Source organism: Equus asinus, chromosome 30, assembly GCF_041296235.1.
Source record: "Equus asinus isolate D_3611 breed Donkey chromosome 30, EquAss-T2T_v2, whole genome shotgun sequence".
In the NCBI taxonomy this organism is placed as follows: domain Eukaryota; kingdom Metazoa; phylum Chordata; class Mammalia; order Perissodactyla; family Equidae; genus Equus; species Equus asinus.
The window spans coordinates 1,882,827-1,899,099 of NC_091819.1; the positions used below are offsets into that span (position 1 = coordinate 1,882,827).

The 16,273-nt window shown below is 60.3% G+C and overlaps 1 protein-coding gene across 1 annotated transcript in view; it reads left to right on the forward strand.

Moving 5' to 3' along the window:
- Positions 1–16,273, forward strand: part of CACNA1S (calcium voltage-gated channel subunit alpha1 S) — a 65,740-nt gene that overhangs the window by 386 nt on the left and 49,081 nt on the right. Inside the window, exons 2-5 of the mRNA XM_014829351.3 lie at positions 1,679–1,784; positions 13,964–14,103; positions 15,805–15,947; positions 16,098–16,250. Coding sequence (XP_014684837.3) covers positions 1,679–1,784; positions 13,964–14,103; positions 15,805–15,947; positions 16,098–16,250 — 542 coding nt within the window. The remainder of the gene's footprint in view (positions 1–1,678; positions 1,785–13,963; positions 14,104–15,804; positions 15,948–16,097; positions 16,251–16,273) is intronic.

Sequence of the window (16,273 nt, forward strand, 5' to 3'; positions counted from 1 at the left end):
GCAGAGGGAGGCAGTGGGGGGCACAGAGATGGGTGAACTGCCACACAACAGCGTGAGGAGCCTCTGGGGAGGAAGCCCTCCACGGAGGGGGACCCGTGGGGCTTCTGGGGCCTGAGCGTGTGACCCAAGTCCTGGTGACAGCCCCAGGTGCCTGCTGACCATCTATGGAAGAGGCCAGGCTGTTTCACGGGGCTGTTCCCAGCCATGTCCAAATCCACATTATGGTGGGCCCCTCTCGGGTTTTGAAGCAGGAGTGTCATTTTAATATGGGGTGGGGGAGAAAAAAGGAGGGGTCTTTGCAAGAAAATTCCCCATCGTGAGCCGGGGAAGGCTTCCCCTCGTCCCCCCAGGGCAAATCCCAGCTGGGGATGGAGATGGAGGAGAAAGAGGCTGAAGAAGCCGGCCAGGAGGGCTCCCTGGTGCGGCCCTGGGCTTTCAGCTCAATGGCACCAGGCTGGGGCCAGCGGCTTGGACTCCCTCTCCGTCTGCATTAGCTCTGGGGGGAAGAATGATGAAAATATCTGGGTTATTTGGGGAAGGGAGAAAGGAGCTAGAGAGAGGCGGGGAGGCCCACGTCAAGTGGGTTCTGAGAGAGGGTGGAAATAGTTGAAATATTTCGGAAGCGTTCTGGAAGACCGGGCTCCCAGCAGCTGTTCCCTAGAAGAAAGGAGAGCATGGGGTGAGTATGGGAAACGTATGGGGAGGACAAGAAGAACAAGGGGCCAGGAACACGTGCGACGAGGTTGTAACCGTCTGGGTCAGAGTCCGCCCGGCTCCCCAAGCTGCTCTCAGCCCAGCCTGTGGGAAGTCCCGCTGCCGCCCCCTGCCTGGCTCCCGTGGGGTCAGTCCCCACCACGGTGGGTTCTCTCCTCCATCTCTGTTCCTCTGTGCCTTCTCCTCTTGCAGCGTCTCCCTGTGGCCGCCCCTCTTCTCAGAGACTGGAGGTTGCTGGGAAAGGAATGGGGTTTGCCGTCTACACGGCCTGCCTCCCCCCACCCTCCCACACCACGCACACTCTCCTCCCTTCCTTTCCTCTGCTCCTTCCACACCGGCTTCCCAGTGGGTCAGCCTCTCTGGTCGGCCCGCCCGTCCTGCTCACCAGCAGACCAAGAAAGACTGGACCTGGGGGCACCCTCTGGATATGACCGTGGAGGGGTGGGTGGGTCAGGGAGGGGGCTGTGAGTGGGTGCTGATTCGGTGGGTCGCCCAGTCCGTCCTCGGGCTCGGAGATGCAGGCTCCATCTCTCCACCTTCCCCCTCTCCCAGGCCCGCTCTGTGGGTACCTGGCCCTACCTGCACCAGCCCACAGCCTCCCTTGTCATTTCTCTGAGTGAGACGCAGGTTGTCTGGCCAGAACCTCACAAAGTCCTGGCTCCTCGGGAGGGTGCAGGTGGCAGTGGGGTTGGCGGGCAGGCCTTAAAGTGGACCGTTAGTTAAGACTTTCTGGCCCTTAAAGCTGAGTAGCCCTCGGCGGGGGACCAGAGCTTCCTGGTCCCAAAGTATCTACGGTGGAAGTCACCTGTTCCTGAGGAGAGGGAGCCCGGCCCTTTCTGTCCCCTGCAGGACAGTAGGGAGGGGGCCCGTCGGCCCGGCATCACAGTCACAGTCCAGACTGACCCCCAGCGCTCTCTTCCCCTTAACCCTGCAAATCCCATGCGCTCCTTAACCCTGGCCCCAGACCCTTCGAGACCATCATCTTACTCACCATCTTTGCCAACTGCGTGGCCTTGGCCGTGTACTTGCCCATGCCGGAGGATGACAACAACACTCTGAACCTCGGCCTGGTAAGATGGGGACCTGGTAAGACAGAGACCCCCTTCATGGACCGCCTGCTGGTGAGTGATGCAGGAGCTTCCATCCGGAGGATGCAGACCCCGCCCTCCCAACCACCTGCAGGGCCGACTGGGCAGCTCGACAGCTTTGCAGGGTGGGCCTGCTTCTTCTGGATCCCGCCGTGTCATCAGCTGGCACTGCTTGAGATCTCTCTGTGCCCGGGCACCTTACAAGCATCAGCTCACGTAGTCCTCGCAAAAACCCCGTCCGTGGAGCAGTCCCATTTGACAGATGCGGATGCTGAGGCTTAGTAAGGCCGGCTGGGGAGCGGTGGTGGCCGGCTCCCCTCCCCGGGTGTAATCCAGAGTCCCCATGCTTCCGTCCAGCCTGCTTCCTGGGGTGGCGGTGGGGTGGTCTGGTCTCAGGTCTCAGAAGGACACGGTTGGAGTCCTGTACCTCCTCCTCCGCCCCATCCCGGCTAACATGAACGCAGAACCACAAAATGCCAAGCCGGAGGGGGTTTCCAGAGTCAGGTCCTTCCTCCTCCCATCTCTCTCTTTTGTGGATAAGGAACAGGAGATTTGGAGGTTAAAGGACTTACGTACCCAAGAGCTGGATGATAACAAAAATGCTTAACGGTTAGGAAGTGCTGTTAGATGCCGGCTTCTGTGCTAAATGTTTTAGGGTGCCGTCTTTTTTAACCCCCGTAACTACCCCTGTGAAGTCAGTAACGTTGTTAGAGCCATTGTAAGACAAGGAAACTGAGGCTCAGAGAGCTTGGGGACCTTGCCCGGGGTCACCCACACACAGGTCTTCCCTAGGGTCTCAGACTCGGGCCTCCCTGGCTGTCAGACCTGCCCGGGTCCCCGCTGTGCTGGGGAAGCCCCCGGAACAGTGGTCTGGGGCATTTGCTGTGCAGCATCCCCAGGGAACAGGACAAGGGACCCGCCGTGCCAGCAGGCTTTCTCCTGCACTGGCGCTGCCGGCGTGGGAGGGGGTAGCCGCTGAGCGGGTGCCCAGGGCCTGGGAGCGAGGGGTTTCTCTCCGCCTCTCGTTTTTGCTGGTTTCCATGGGAATCCATCTTGAGTTGGGGGCGAGAAGCTGGGCGTCTAAGTGTGAGCTTGGCTGGAAATGGAAAAATCTCTGAGCTGTGGAACGTGGAAGGAGAGGGTGGGACGTGGGCAGGGCTGGCGCAGAGGCCGGCGGGCAGGTGATTCTGGAGCCCGGGCCTCCACCAGGCAGGCTCAGGGCCCCCCGCCCTGCAGCCTTTCATATTTTAGCTCCGAGAGAAGGGGACCACTTTCAAAAGAAGCTCCGCCCTCCTGGAGGGTATTGAATTCCACCTTAGTGGGTGCGGCGTCTCCCTCTTGAAACAAAACGGCCACGCTGGATGTTTCAAATGGTCCTATGGTTCCTCTTCAGCCTGGGGGCTGGAGTTACAGAGCCTCCGTGTGCTCTGAGCTCACAGGGACGGGAGGATGACTCCCCTGGAGACCTTCCCAAAGCAGCGAATGTCAGAACTGGGTGGGCCATTACTGGTCAGTGAGGAATGCTTTCCTGTGAAGCCCAGAGAGGGCAAGCGATACTCAAGGTCACACAGCCGGCGGAGGCCTCCTCTCTGTGCTGCTCAGTTACTTGTTCGTGTCCACAAAGCCAGCAGGAGAAATGAGAGGACTTAGAGTCCGAGGAGAGAGGCCAGATACTTCTCTCCCGCTTGCCCGACTACCTGCTTTGTAGGAATCCCAGAAAGGCTGGGGACCTCCCAGTCATCCAAAATAACCTGGAGATTTTTTTTTTTTTGGAGGAAGATTAGCCCTGAGCTAACATCTGCTGCCAATCCTCCTCTTTTTGCTGAGGAAGACTGGCCCTGAGCTAACATCCGTGCCCATCTGCCTCTACTTTATATGTGGGACGCCTGCCACAGCATGGCTTATTGCCAAGTGGCACCATGTCCACACCCAGGATCCAAACTGGTGAACCCTGGGCCGCCGAAGCGGAACGTGCGAACTTAACCGCTGCGCCACCGGGCCAGCCCCAACCCAGAGCTTTTAAGAAGGGACCAAAGACCAGGTCTTCACTCACTTTCTCATTCGTTTAACAAATATTTTTTGAGTGCCCTTTCTACCCCTGGCACATACTGAGGGTATAATTGGGAACCATAGAGACATGGTCCCCGTCTTCACAGAACTTAATTAATTAAACCAATTAAATAAGTCGTTACAAGGAACCAGGTAGTTGAATGGAATGGGGAGCGTGCAGGGTGGAGGTTGTGCTGGAGGAGAACCTGGCCAGGCTTGGGCTCGGGGCCGGGGAGCTTCCCTGGGGACGGGAGGAGTGACTTGAGAGCTGAGGATGAGGACGGGTGCAGCTCCCCAGGGGCCCATGGTTTAATGCTCTGTGGTCGCAGTACCGATGTTTTGAGTGGTTTCGTCCTTGAACTCCTTTTGTAAGTGACATCCACTGGGACAATGGCACATGCACCAGGAGCTCTGAGCCCTGGCTCGCATGTGGTCCCACATCCTGCCACCTCCCGTCACCTCCCTGCCTCCGAGGACAGACTCTCAGCTCCACCCCTCGCCCCCCGGTGCCCTGGGCTCTTTGGTGTCTAAGGACAGGGCGTGGTGGTGGCTGTCCCCACCCTGGGCTGACACTACCACAGCCCCTTCAGTGGGCAACTGCAGGCCGAGCCTGCGGCCCACACCCCATCCAGGTACTTCGTGCCTCCTGGGCCGAGGCTGCAGTGTCCTGGGTGTTGTCTGTCCAGCTTGGGTAGAGGCAGCCGGCCTGTGAGAAGGGAGATGCTGGCTCCACGTCCCACCTCCAGCTGGGACACAGGAGGTCTGGCTGCCGGATGGTGGTGGTGGGGACCTGGCAGCTGGTGGGCGGCGCAGGCCCTGGGTCACAGAGGGAGGTGCCTGTGGGCGTCTGCACCTGCCCCACACAGCATAACATAGGCATTAAAAAACCACCACCGTAGGCTGGAAAGGAGACCAGAGAGGGACGGCAGACGCTTTTTACTTTAGTTCCTTTAACAGCACTTCTTTCCTATACTTTGAACAAGGCATTTTCATTTTGCACGAGGCCCCCCAGTTCTGCAGCAGGTCCTGATCAGGGATTCGGTGTGAAGGAAAGGTTCCAGAAGCCGGACGGGAGAGGGTTCCAGGCCGAGGGTGCCCCATGAGCAAAGGGCAGGGGGAAGAGACAGAGGGATGAGTTGGGGATTTAGGAAAATTTGAGGCCACTGTGTGGAGCGTGGACTGGGGTGGGGTGGGGAGGCCACTGAAGTTGTCCCGGCAGGAAATGGGAGAGAGGAGCCAAGTACTGGTGACGGTGGAGATGGACGGGAAGACGACATCGGAGGATATTTAGGATCAACGGGACTCCATGATGGATGGATATGGGGACGGAGGCATGGGGGAGGGCAGAAGAAGGAAGGATGACACTGGGGTTTCAGGGGTGGTGACAGAGCAGATGGTGGTGTCACTTACCAAGACGGGCAGCACTGGGGGAGGAGCAGGCTGAGTGGAGGAGGGACTTCAGGCATGTCGAGATCCAGGTGCCCATGTCCACTGGGCAGGTGGATTTGCTAGTGTGAACGTTTGGTGACAGCACTTTCCTCATGTTGGGTGATGGCAGCCTGGCTGGGGTGGGGTGGTTAGGGGGCACCGGAGCGGTATGGGAGGGAGGCAGGGAGCCCAGGAGAGCACGTCCCCAGTCCCTCCCTGCCATCCTGCTTTCTCCTTACTGTGAGGTGCTGCCTGCCCAGGCCAGAAGAAACACTCAGGGCATCCAGCCCCGGCCCCTTGGCTGGGCTCCCTCACCCAAGAGAGCAGCTTGCCGTAGACGTGGAGGGCCTGTGCCCAACCCAGCTCACCCCAGAATTCTCCCAGCAGAGGGAGGCTGGGGGACGCAGGTCACAAAGGGGCACTGTTTGTCAAAGAAGCAGGAGGATGGAATAGACACCAAGCTGCCACCGGGACCACCAAGAGGGCAGCGAGATGTCCAGGGGCAGCTGGAAGCCAAGACCAGACCCCAGAGCCCTGGCTCCCAGCCCAGACCGAGACCCCCCAAAGCCAGCTCTGCCCCTTGAAGTCCTATGTGCTCCCTGCGGTCTGCAGGAACCCCGCTCCCGGGGGCACCCCGTGATTAAATTACGGGAGACCATCCCCTTGGCCAGCCTGAGCGGACCCCCGTGGAAAAGCAACATCAATGATCAGAGTTGCGAATTATCGGGCACAAGCTAGAAATTGATGGCTTGGCTACATTATCTCCCTTCATCCTCAGAGCAATTCTGGGTCAAAGTACGGTTTTTAAGAAGTGACAACACGACTCATGTATAGAAGGAGCACATGTCAAAGATTAATTCAACTCGTACGAGAATAAGAAGGAGGGTAAAGCTGGTTCAGAGCCGTTAGAGGAGCAGGGTATGGACTATGGGGGGAGGCCACGGGGACCAGGGCGCGGGTCAGACGCCAGGCTGGCGGACATCCTCCAGGCAGCAAAACCGTGGCTGCCGAGCTCATCTTCTCTGTCTGGCAGAAATCGTTGCCTCTCGACAGAACAGCGAGAGTTAGACAAAGGCACATCCTCTGAGTCCGTGGATCCCAGGGTGGGAGGGACACTTGGCAACATCTGGAAATGGGCATCTAGTGGGTTGGGTCCAGGGATGCTGCTAAACATCCTGCAGGGCACAGGGCAGCCCCCCTCCCGCCAACAAAGAATTATCCCGAAATACGAACAGGGCTCGGTCGAGAAACCCTGCTCCAGATACTGAGGTCATCCTTGGCCAGGCCGGTTATCAAATGCTGCCACAAAACATTATAGGACATGGCACTCTCCCTTTGCTGATTTCCACGTTCTGGATGATTTTTGGGGAACCCCGGTCAAGTAGTCCTTGCGTGCAGCCCGGGGTGGGGTGGGCGGCCTCTGGGCCCCTCCTGGGCTGGAGCAACGCCTGCCCTTAAGAGTCAGCAGCCTCGGCCCGGCCCCCCGCACATGCCTGGGGTTCGGGTTGCTGCACAGTCGTCCACGCGGCTGCAGCCCGAGCCCCTGGCATCCAGGGCGGCTGTGTTTTTATAGGGTCTGGAATGCACCCGCTGCCCTCTGCAGTCAGCTGCCTGCTCCACATGGGCATCTGGGGAGGCTTGGGGCTCAGAAGGACCCCAGCCCTGGCCTTGCCCTTCAGAGATCCGGGGCCTGCGGGCAAAATGACAAGTAAGCCTGGCTTTGGGCCGCACTCAGAGCCTGCCCTCTCCCACCTTGGGGACTCGGCTGCCCTTCTGGGGACCCCCCAGTCCGCACCCCTCCCACCAGGGCCAGGGCCTACAGACACAAGATGGTGAATGAAGGAGCCTGTGAAGAAAGCTGGCTGCTTGTCCAGGCCATGCTGTCTCTGGGGGAGTCGTGGGAAAGCACCGGGCTTTCCAGCCAGATGAATCTGCCTCCATGCTGGACCTCGCTGGCAGCTTCCTGGAGTCTCTGAGCCTCAGTTACCCCATCCGTGCACAAGGGACCACAATAACCACCCTTTTGGGACTGTGACATGGATGAGAGCAACCACTTCACGTCCCGCCTGGTACATGAGAGTTGCTCAAAAAATATTCATTCCTCTCCTTCTCTGCCTTCCCAGCAATCACTGAGCCCAGGCCTGGGGAGGTGCGGGGCATGGTGGATCTGGGGGTGGGGCAGGAACCGACAAACCCTCCCAGATGTCCCCGGTCTGCCCTTTCTCATACTATGGATGGTGGTTAAGACCACGGAGCCTGGAGTTAAACTGTCTGGATTCTCGGGATGGCTCTGACGCTTAGCAGCTGTGTGATCCTGGAGAAATTACTTAACCTCTCTGTGTTTCAGTTTCCTCCTCTGTAAAATGAGGGAAAGAGGAGCCCCTCAGAGTGTTCCTTGAGGAGTAAATGCATGTGTTGGCTAGAATAGGGCCTGGTACCTAAGTGGGTGCTTAAGGACCTCAGTATTATTATCACGATCACCCGAGACAGTGCTGGCCTCCCAGCCTCTGCCAGGCCGGGCACCCGCCTTCCCTCAGCCCCGCATGCATGGACTCCTCCTGTGCTCTCAGCTCCGCTGTCTCCCTTGTCTAGGAAGCCCTGGCTGGTCTGCCCGCCTGGACCTGGGGGAACCTGGATCTGGGGGGGGGCGGAGCAGGAAGAGCAGCAGGGCAGGAAGGAGGAAGGAGAGCCCATGTGGATCATGTCTGTGGGGTGACAGCCCCTCCCCGACTCATCTCTGTCATCCTCCAAACCCAGGGGCTGAGGAGGTGACTGAGACGGATGCCGGGGCCTGGACATCGTGGGCGGTGCAGCCACAGGGCGTCAGGCGGCTTACTGAAGGTGGAACGGGGCCTCTGCACCCCAGCGCCTCGCTGCCCCTCTGTCCTGCTTTCCTCCTCCATGAAGCAGGGAACGTCGGGGAGGGGGGTGAGGCTCGTCCACCGCGGAGAGGCTGCAGGAGCATCGTCATTTTTCCTAGAAGCCAACTTGGCCTGGACCCTGCGCCCCATCCCGCTGGGCTGGGGAGATTCTGGGTGGTCTCGGTCGCCCCATGTGCCCTGGCACATGTCCTGGCCCTGGTCTCAGGGCCGTAGGTCCTCTGTCCACGCTGGGCGAGGCCACGTTGTTCCAGTCCTGTGGTCCCTCGGGCCCACGCTCCACTGTCTCCATCCAAGTTTGGGATGCAGAAGTCCTTAGGATGCAGGCATCCTGAGCAAGGCAAGACCCTGCTTTCTTGGGGGTCCCCGGACCTACCCCAGAACCTGCATGTCTTGGGGCACTGTGTAGATTGACTGCGGGTGCACATCTGGGCTGCTGGGGAGCCAGCCCTCTCGCTTCAACCACTTCCTCCGTGTGATGTGTTCAGGCTTCACAAACACGGGTCTGGGCTGGACCGCAAACCTCTCCTCAATCACCCCTCTGCCTTGGGGACGGAGGAGGGATGAATCCAGGAGGAACACATCGCTGGCCCCTCAAAGTCTCTAGGACGGCGGGACCTGGCCAGCCCGCCCCCAGCACCTGCTGGGGGGCCCCCCGAGCTGGAGGGGTGATTGAGGAGCCCCTCCCCAGCTAGCCAGGGTTCCCTCTCCCGCGGCCGGATCCAACGTGCCCTAGAGAGTTAACAGATAGGGGTGAATGCCCCCTCCCAGCGGGTCACAGTGTGCTGACCCTCAGGAATGAGACTCGGCCCAGGGGACGGGCAGGCCTGTGCTGGGGGCAGCCCTTCTGTCAGCCCCGCCCCCCACGGGCCTGTTGAGGTTCTTCCTGTGGCCTCCGTAGATCCGGGGACCCTCCAAGGGGGCCGCGGGGCCGGGAGAGCGGAGTCCAGGCCTCCTGCAGGCCGCGGTGTGGGGCAGGGCTGGGGGAAGCGGGGGTGGTGACAGCCCCTCCGAGGTTCCCAGACAGTGAGACGAGGCTGGACAGGTCCCTTTGCGGGGAGCCCAGCCAGCTGCCACCACCTTCGCACAAAGCCCACTGTGTCCCAGGTCGGGCCCGGCTGACCCTTGGAGGTGAAGACCCAGCCTGAAATAGGGGCAGTGGGAGGATGGGGGGACTGCGGTCTGAGCCCCACTTTTTGAGCCCAGGACTGTGGGAGGGTCCGGCTCCAGTACCCCCAGAAGCAAGTGAAAGGCCTGTGGGTCAGGGCCACACCAGGCCTACCCCCCACCGAGTGGGGCCCGTGGAGCCCCAGACGGAGACTGTGGGGGGTGAGGACCCCCTGAAGGGGACGTTGGGAATGAAGGCCCTTGTGGGGAGCCAGTAACGGAGCTCTCACCTGCCAGAGTCGGACGGGCCCCCGTCTTCCCCTGAGGTCAGGAGGGTGGGGAGTTGGGGCCATCTCCCCTGCTCTGGTGTCGGAGCCTGTGGTCCCTTCTCGGAAATAGAGACCCCGAGGCTGCACCTGTGTGGACTCTGCATCCAATTCCAATGTGTACGTGGGGGGTTTCCCCCTCACCACCCAGCAGTGCTCCCATGCCAGCCGGGGGTCCTGCAGTTCAACTCAGTTCTGACCTTGTCTGCCCGGAGTTGGCATAAGATCCCACAGGTTAAGGAATGGTTTTAGGAGCTCTGTGCCAGAAACAAGGTGAAGACCTTATTATAAATCACAGTATCACGGCTTCCTTTGACACCACAGCAGTGGTGACCATTTCCCATTGTTTAGTCATTCAACAAACACTTCTTGAGCGCCGACTGTGTGCCAGGCTCTAGATGTGCTCCAGAGCTGAGATTCTCAGACAATCTGTGGAGAAAGACCGGATTGTGGCTTTTCACTTCAATCTGCCGTGGACTGATGTGTGGGCCCACTTCGCAGGACCACTCCACAGCTGGCATCACCTGGGACTCGCTCTGTGACTTTGACGCCCCAAACTGGCCTGTCATCCACCGTGCCTGGAGGTTGTGCACGTGGCCACAACAGTTCCCAGGTGCTTGTTCTCAGTGCCTACATCTATCTCAGGACCAGCGCGGTCCCTGATCCGTACCCTGAGTGGCAGCACGCTGAGGACACCGGTTCCTCCGTCCGATGGCGAACGCTGATGTGGTGGGTGCTGTTGTAGACGCACAGGATGTGGCAGGGGACAGAGCCAAGGCCCTGTGCTCGAGGACCTTCCATGCAGGTCAGGAGAGAGAGCTCAAAGAAGGAAAGAGACCCACAGCGTGCCACGGGGCGGCGACTGCTAAAAAGAAAATAAAGCGGGGGGGCCGGCCTTGTGGCTGAGTGGTTAGGTTCACGCAGGGTTTCGCCGGTTCGGATCCTGGGCACAGACATGGCACTGCTCATCAGGCTATGCTGCTGGGGAAATGTCGCCTCCCTCTTGTCCTTGCGGCAGGAAAAACACGGGGGCCCCACGGTTAGGGAGACACGGGGTCTCAGGAGGCTGTGGTTTGGCAGAAGTCAGCAAAGAGCCACATGGTGTCACCAGACGGCGAGGACACAGGATGGACTCTCCCTGTGGGGTCAGAAGGGTCCTCCCAGATGGGTGACGGCCTCGGGGGCACTCCGTGCAATGGGGTGCTGGGGACAGAGGCATGGACGCTGGGGGGCCGGTGGGGGAGCCAGGGCGTGGACGGCCATTCCTCACGGCTGGCAGGAACCCCAGCAGGCCAGCAGGGGCCAGCGGGGTCAGCAGGGGTCGTGTCAAGGAGGCCCTTGCCTGCCACGGAAGGCATTTGGGGGGGGGGGGAAGGGTGTCCTTGAGGAGTTGTGGGCAAGGAAGCCCTTTTATCTACACAGAAAAGGGGCTGGGCCACCGAGGGCACAGACGACGAAACACAGGGCATCGAGCAAGGGCACTGGGGCCTCGAGCAGAGGGGACAAGGAGGAGGGAGCCCAGCAGGTCGAGAGGCCTGGCTTGGTGGGCGGGACCCGGGGGACAGCAGTGGAGGAGACCAGAGAGACCCTGGGCATCCGGCCTGGGCACCTTGATGCCTCTGTTGAGACAGGGCCACACGAGGAGGATTCCGACGTGAACGTGTTGAGTTCAAGGCAGGACGGAGCCAGCCGGCAAGTCCCCCGCGGACGTGACCTCAGACAGCAGCTCCGTGCAAACCAGGAAGCCAACAGAACAGGGGGTGGGCGGGACACAGACCCCAATGAAGGCCCGGGTTTCTCACAAGAAGAGCTGTGATCTCTCGGGCTTTTGGGGAGTGCCGGGCAGCAATGGACCCTCCCCCACAGGAGGCCCTGTAACCGTCAAGACGCCTCTTCCAGGTGGCTGCCATGATCTCTTACAGATGAAGAGACTGAGGGTCCCAGAGGCTCAGGAACATGGCCAAAGGAGCAGAGCTGGTGGGACCATCGCGCCCCATGCCTGCCAACTCCAGCTGCCGATGGCCGGCTCTTGAGGTGCCCAAGGAAACTGGGATGTTTTGGGAAAGGTTGATATCTCTGATTTGGAAGGACAGCCAGTCTTGCCTGGTGCATCCAGTCCAGCACTTCATACATATCTGGGAAATGACTGTCCGTCATTCCTCTGTGACAGCCTGAGGCCAGGCTGGAGGGGCCATGCGGCAACCCAAGGTGACACTGATGACACTGTTCCTATGACAGAGAAGGGACACCCCCCTCCCCCACCCCCTCGAGGGCAGGGCCCCGTGCCGTGTGCACACACGGGGTTCCCACGGCAGTGCGTTATCATTCCAGCACTCCAGGATGGGGCTGGGGGAGCGTGGGGGGGCCAGCTGGGCCTTGTTGCTAAGGGGCCGTGGGGCCTGAGTGACCCCATCTGAGGCCCACGGCCCCGGACAAGCTCGCTCCGGGCCAGGCAGCGGGACGGACAGTGGCAGGTGCGGGCAGCTCTCCTGTGTCGGTGGCTGGCTGGCTGCCCGGCCTGTGAGCACGGCCACTATTTTGGGCCCTGTTGTCCCCCCCCCTCAGCCCCACGTCTGCTGTCGGTCCCCCAGGGTTGCAGCAACCTGAAACCCAAAGGCTGGCTTGACTTCCCTCTGCTCCCTGCTCTTTCCCTCACTGCTGTGCCCCGCGGAGGGGGCAGCCACCCGCCCCCTTCCACCCTGCTCCTCTCCCAGGGAGGGCGCCCAGCCGCCATCTATGCTCCCGTCCCAGAGCGGGCTGCCCCGTGATCCCCACCCGGCGCCTCGGTGAGCCCGGTCCCTGTCAACAGGCCCCGTGGCGGCATGTGCGGCTTTGCGTCTTAATTACCCATCATGGTTTTCCGGAAGAAGGAGAAAGCTTCGGGGTTACGAATTGTAGAAGGAATCAGGAGCAGGGATAAGGAAAACAGGCTTTGTCCTTATATGCCTCAGTTTCCCCCTCTGTATAGAAGGGAAATGACGCTTTCAGGAAAATTCTCTGAATAATAAGTTGGGAGGTTTCTGGGGCCGTATCCGTGCGAACGTGTCCTGTGGACGAACTCTTCCTCCCCCCGCCCCCCGCACCCCTTCCCACTTGGAAGTTAAAATAAATTCTCTTCCAAATCATTTAACAGGGTGGCCGGTGCCCTGATCCGCCCCCACCCGCATTAAAGGAACCCCGAATCTGTAACATGAGTTCCGTCTCCACGGTGTGAGGACAGAAAGGCCCTGTGCCATGAGCGCTGTGTTAGGGGTGGGTGTTGGTGACTGATGGTAACGGGGGGCTGATGGTGGGGCACAGGCCCCTCATGCGTGAACCCCAGAGGGAGCCCGTCCAGCTCCCTGTGTGCCTCCTGGGGCTGAGCAGTGTGGCGGCCTGGTCCGGACAGCAGGCGGGGTGGACACCCCGCTCCCCACTCCCAGGGAGCTGGGCCTGTTTGGGGGGGCTGGGGGAGGGGGCAGGGCCCCCAGGGTTCCAACGGCCGCGAGGAGGGCAGTTTCCACCTGGAGCCCTGATGGAGGGACTGCCTCCTCAGTTAGAAATAGCTCTCCCCTGGCCCGGGGAGGGGAAGAGGACCCAGCCAAGGATGGGGTAACCGAGAAGAGCGTCTGGCTGCAAGGAGGGACCGGGGCAGTCAGCACGGCCTTCCGCAGCGGGGCTGAGCTGCAACCCTCCGCCTCTTCCCTCGGGGCCTCCTCCGCTCATGGGGCACCCCATCCCCTCACCCTGCATCGCAGGGCTGTGCCCTTTAGGTGACTGCCGGGTGGGTTGGGGGCATGGGCAGGGGGTCACAGAAAACGTAATCACAGCTAAGACCCTGGGCAGCCGGGGAGGGCCGTCTGGAGTTCTGAGACATGCCCCCTGTCCTGGCGTTAGTCCTCCGACGGTGGGAGAAGAAGATGCCCAAACCGGACATGACCTGCCCGGGCTGCTCATTTGTTCCCCGAGTTCCAGGCCCTGGAAGGAGAGAAGTGAAAAAATGAGCAAAATCCCCCACACTTCACAGAGTTTGTGTTCTAGTGGGTGAGACAGAAAGCGAACGGGATAAAAATATAGGCAGTATTTTTAGCCAGGGATAAGTGCTAAGGAGACGAAATCACGCAGGGAGGAGGGATAGGAAGAGCCAGAAGTGGCTTCAGTGGTACTTACGTGGCCAGGGACGGCCTGGGAGAGGGTGACTCTGAGTAAAGACGTGTGGGAAGCGAGGGAGCCGGCCATGTGGGGGTGGGAGGTGGGTGTGGAGGAGTCCCCACAGAGGAAACAGCGAGTGCAAATGTCCTGTGGCAGGCGGTCCTGGAGGGAAGGGCAGGTGTGGAGCTGGGGTGCACTGGGGAGGTGCAGGAGTGTGGCCTGACCGCGCTCATTCCCACAGGAGAAACTGGAGTATTTCTTCCTCATCGTCTTCTCCATCGAAGCCGCCATGAAGATCATTGCCTACGGCTTCCTGTTCCACCAGGACGCCTACCTGCGCAGCGGCTGGAATGTGCTGGACTTCATCATCGTCTTCCTGGGGTGAGCCGAGCAGGGGCTGGAGGCTAGAGGGGCTCTCCGAGGCCCTGTGCCCACCGCCACCACCACCAGCACCCCAGAGGCAGGACGGACCTCAGCGCTGCACCCGCCCCTGTCAGGGAGCAGCCTCTGTTGGGGGCCAGCCCCCGCGGGGACGCGGCCGACGTGGGTGGAGAGTGGCACCTCCCCCAGGCAGGTGGCACCTCCTGTCCCCCGCTGGGCGCTCCGGGTCCCTTTATTCTTTCCACGTCACCCAAAATTGGAAATGATGTGTGTGGCTCGCCGGGGTTTCTGAATGTTCGTAAAGGTCTCGACCTCTCTTGTCTGTTCGTTTACTCCACGTGCCTTCGTGGAGCGCCTGTTGTTTGCGTTCACACAAATGGCCGCATAGTCACCCGCGGGGTCCGTCTGGGCCCGTGTGACAAAGTACCACACCCTGGGGCCTGAAACAGCACAACCGTGCTTCTCACGGTCCTGGGGCCGGAAGTCCGCCCCAGGGTGGTCTCCAGGGCTGGGTTCTCCTGACGCCTCCCTCCTCCGCGTGTAGACGGCCGTCTCCCGCCAGGGTCCCCACATGGTCTGTCCTCTGTGCACACGCACCCCTGGTGTCCTTGTGGGTCCAAATTTCCTCTTCTTCTGAGGACCCCAGTCAGATGGGGTCAGGGCTCAGCCCTACAGCCTCGTTTAACCGCATCACCTCTTTAAAGGCCCTGTCTCCAAATACAGTCACGTTCTGACATTAGGGCTCCAATATGTGAATTTGGGGGGGGACACAATTCAGCCCGGAACATAACTTCTAATAACCACCACCCAATTAGAACAGTAGCGTTTGTCAAGCCCTGCATGTGCTTTCCATGTAACATCACCTTTAATTCTCCCAGCAATCCTCTTTTCTTCTCCACATAAGGAAGTGAAGGCTCAGAGAAGTCCAGCAACTTGCCCAAGGTCACACAGCTAGCCAGTGGCAGTGCCAGGATTCAAACCAAGGCCATCTTGGCTCCAGAGGCTGCTGTGTGACCACTATGCTGTTCTTCTGTTTAATAAATATTGTGCTGATTCTTTCCTAATGATACAATGCTGCTTAAGCACAAGAGGGAAAATAGAGGAATTCTGTGAACCAGCCTCTACTCTCGATGAGCCGCCCTGGTTAGAAGCGGAGGCAAATGTCTAGAGAATTATAGTGTCAGCGACAGAACCACACAGGGCACCATTGCGTCCCACAGCAACATGTCCAGGGGGTCAGTGGTCAAGGAAGGACTCATAAAGGATTTGGGCTGGACTTAAAAGGATAAAGGAAATTTGAGTCAATGGAGAGAGGAGGAGGAGAGCTGGGAAATTATGAGGCATTGTCAGCACGAGGAAGAGCCACAGGGAGAGCCAGCCCCGGCTTTCTCCTCTGGTCCCCACTGGGTGACGCCACCCCGGGGCCGGGAACTGTCCATGCCTGTGGTTCGTGCTCCTCACCCCCCGGCGCCCAGAGTGGACGTCACAAATGGGTCCCCTACTCTTCGCCAAGTCTGAGCTTGGCCCCAGGGTCTTTGCTGCTAAGACTCTCCAGATGGGCTTTAGCAAACGTCAGTCCGCGGCTGGTGAGCCGTGTTCCCATCCCCCACCCAGCCCCGAGGCCTTTCTGTGGGTCCCCTGAGTGCCGGAGCGGGGGCTCACCGGCCCGCTGGCTCTCTTCCGCCCTCTTCCCCTCTCCAGGGTCTTCACCGTGATTCTGGAACAGGTCAACATCATCCAGAGCAACACGGCCCCCCTGAGCAGCAAGGGCGCCGGCCTGGACGTCAAGGCCCTGCGAGCTTTCCGCGTGCTCAGACCCCTCCGGCTGGTGTCGGGGGTGCCCAGTGCGTGGCGGACCCTGTTCCCTTCCCGGTCCCGGGGGGCTCCTCCTGCCTTGTGTCCCAGAGGCCTCTCAGATGCGTAGGGAGCTGGGCGGGGCGTGAGACCAGGACGGGGCGGGAGCTGACACCTCCGTGCCCCTGCCCCCGCTGCAGGCCTGCAGGTGGTCCTAAACTCCATCTTCAAGGCCATGCTGCCCCTCTTCCACATTGCTCTGCTGGTGCTCTTCATGGTCATCATCTACGCCATCATCGGGCTGGAGCTCTTCAAGGGCAAAATGCACAAGACCTGCTACTTCATCGGGACAGGTGAGCCCCCAGGCCCCGGGGAG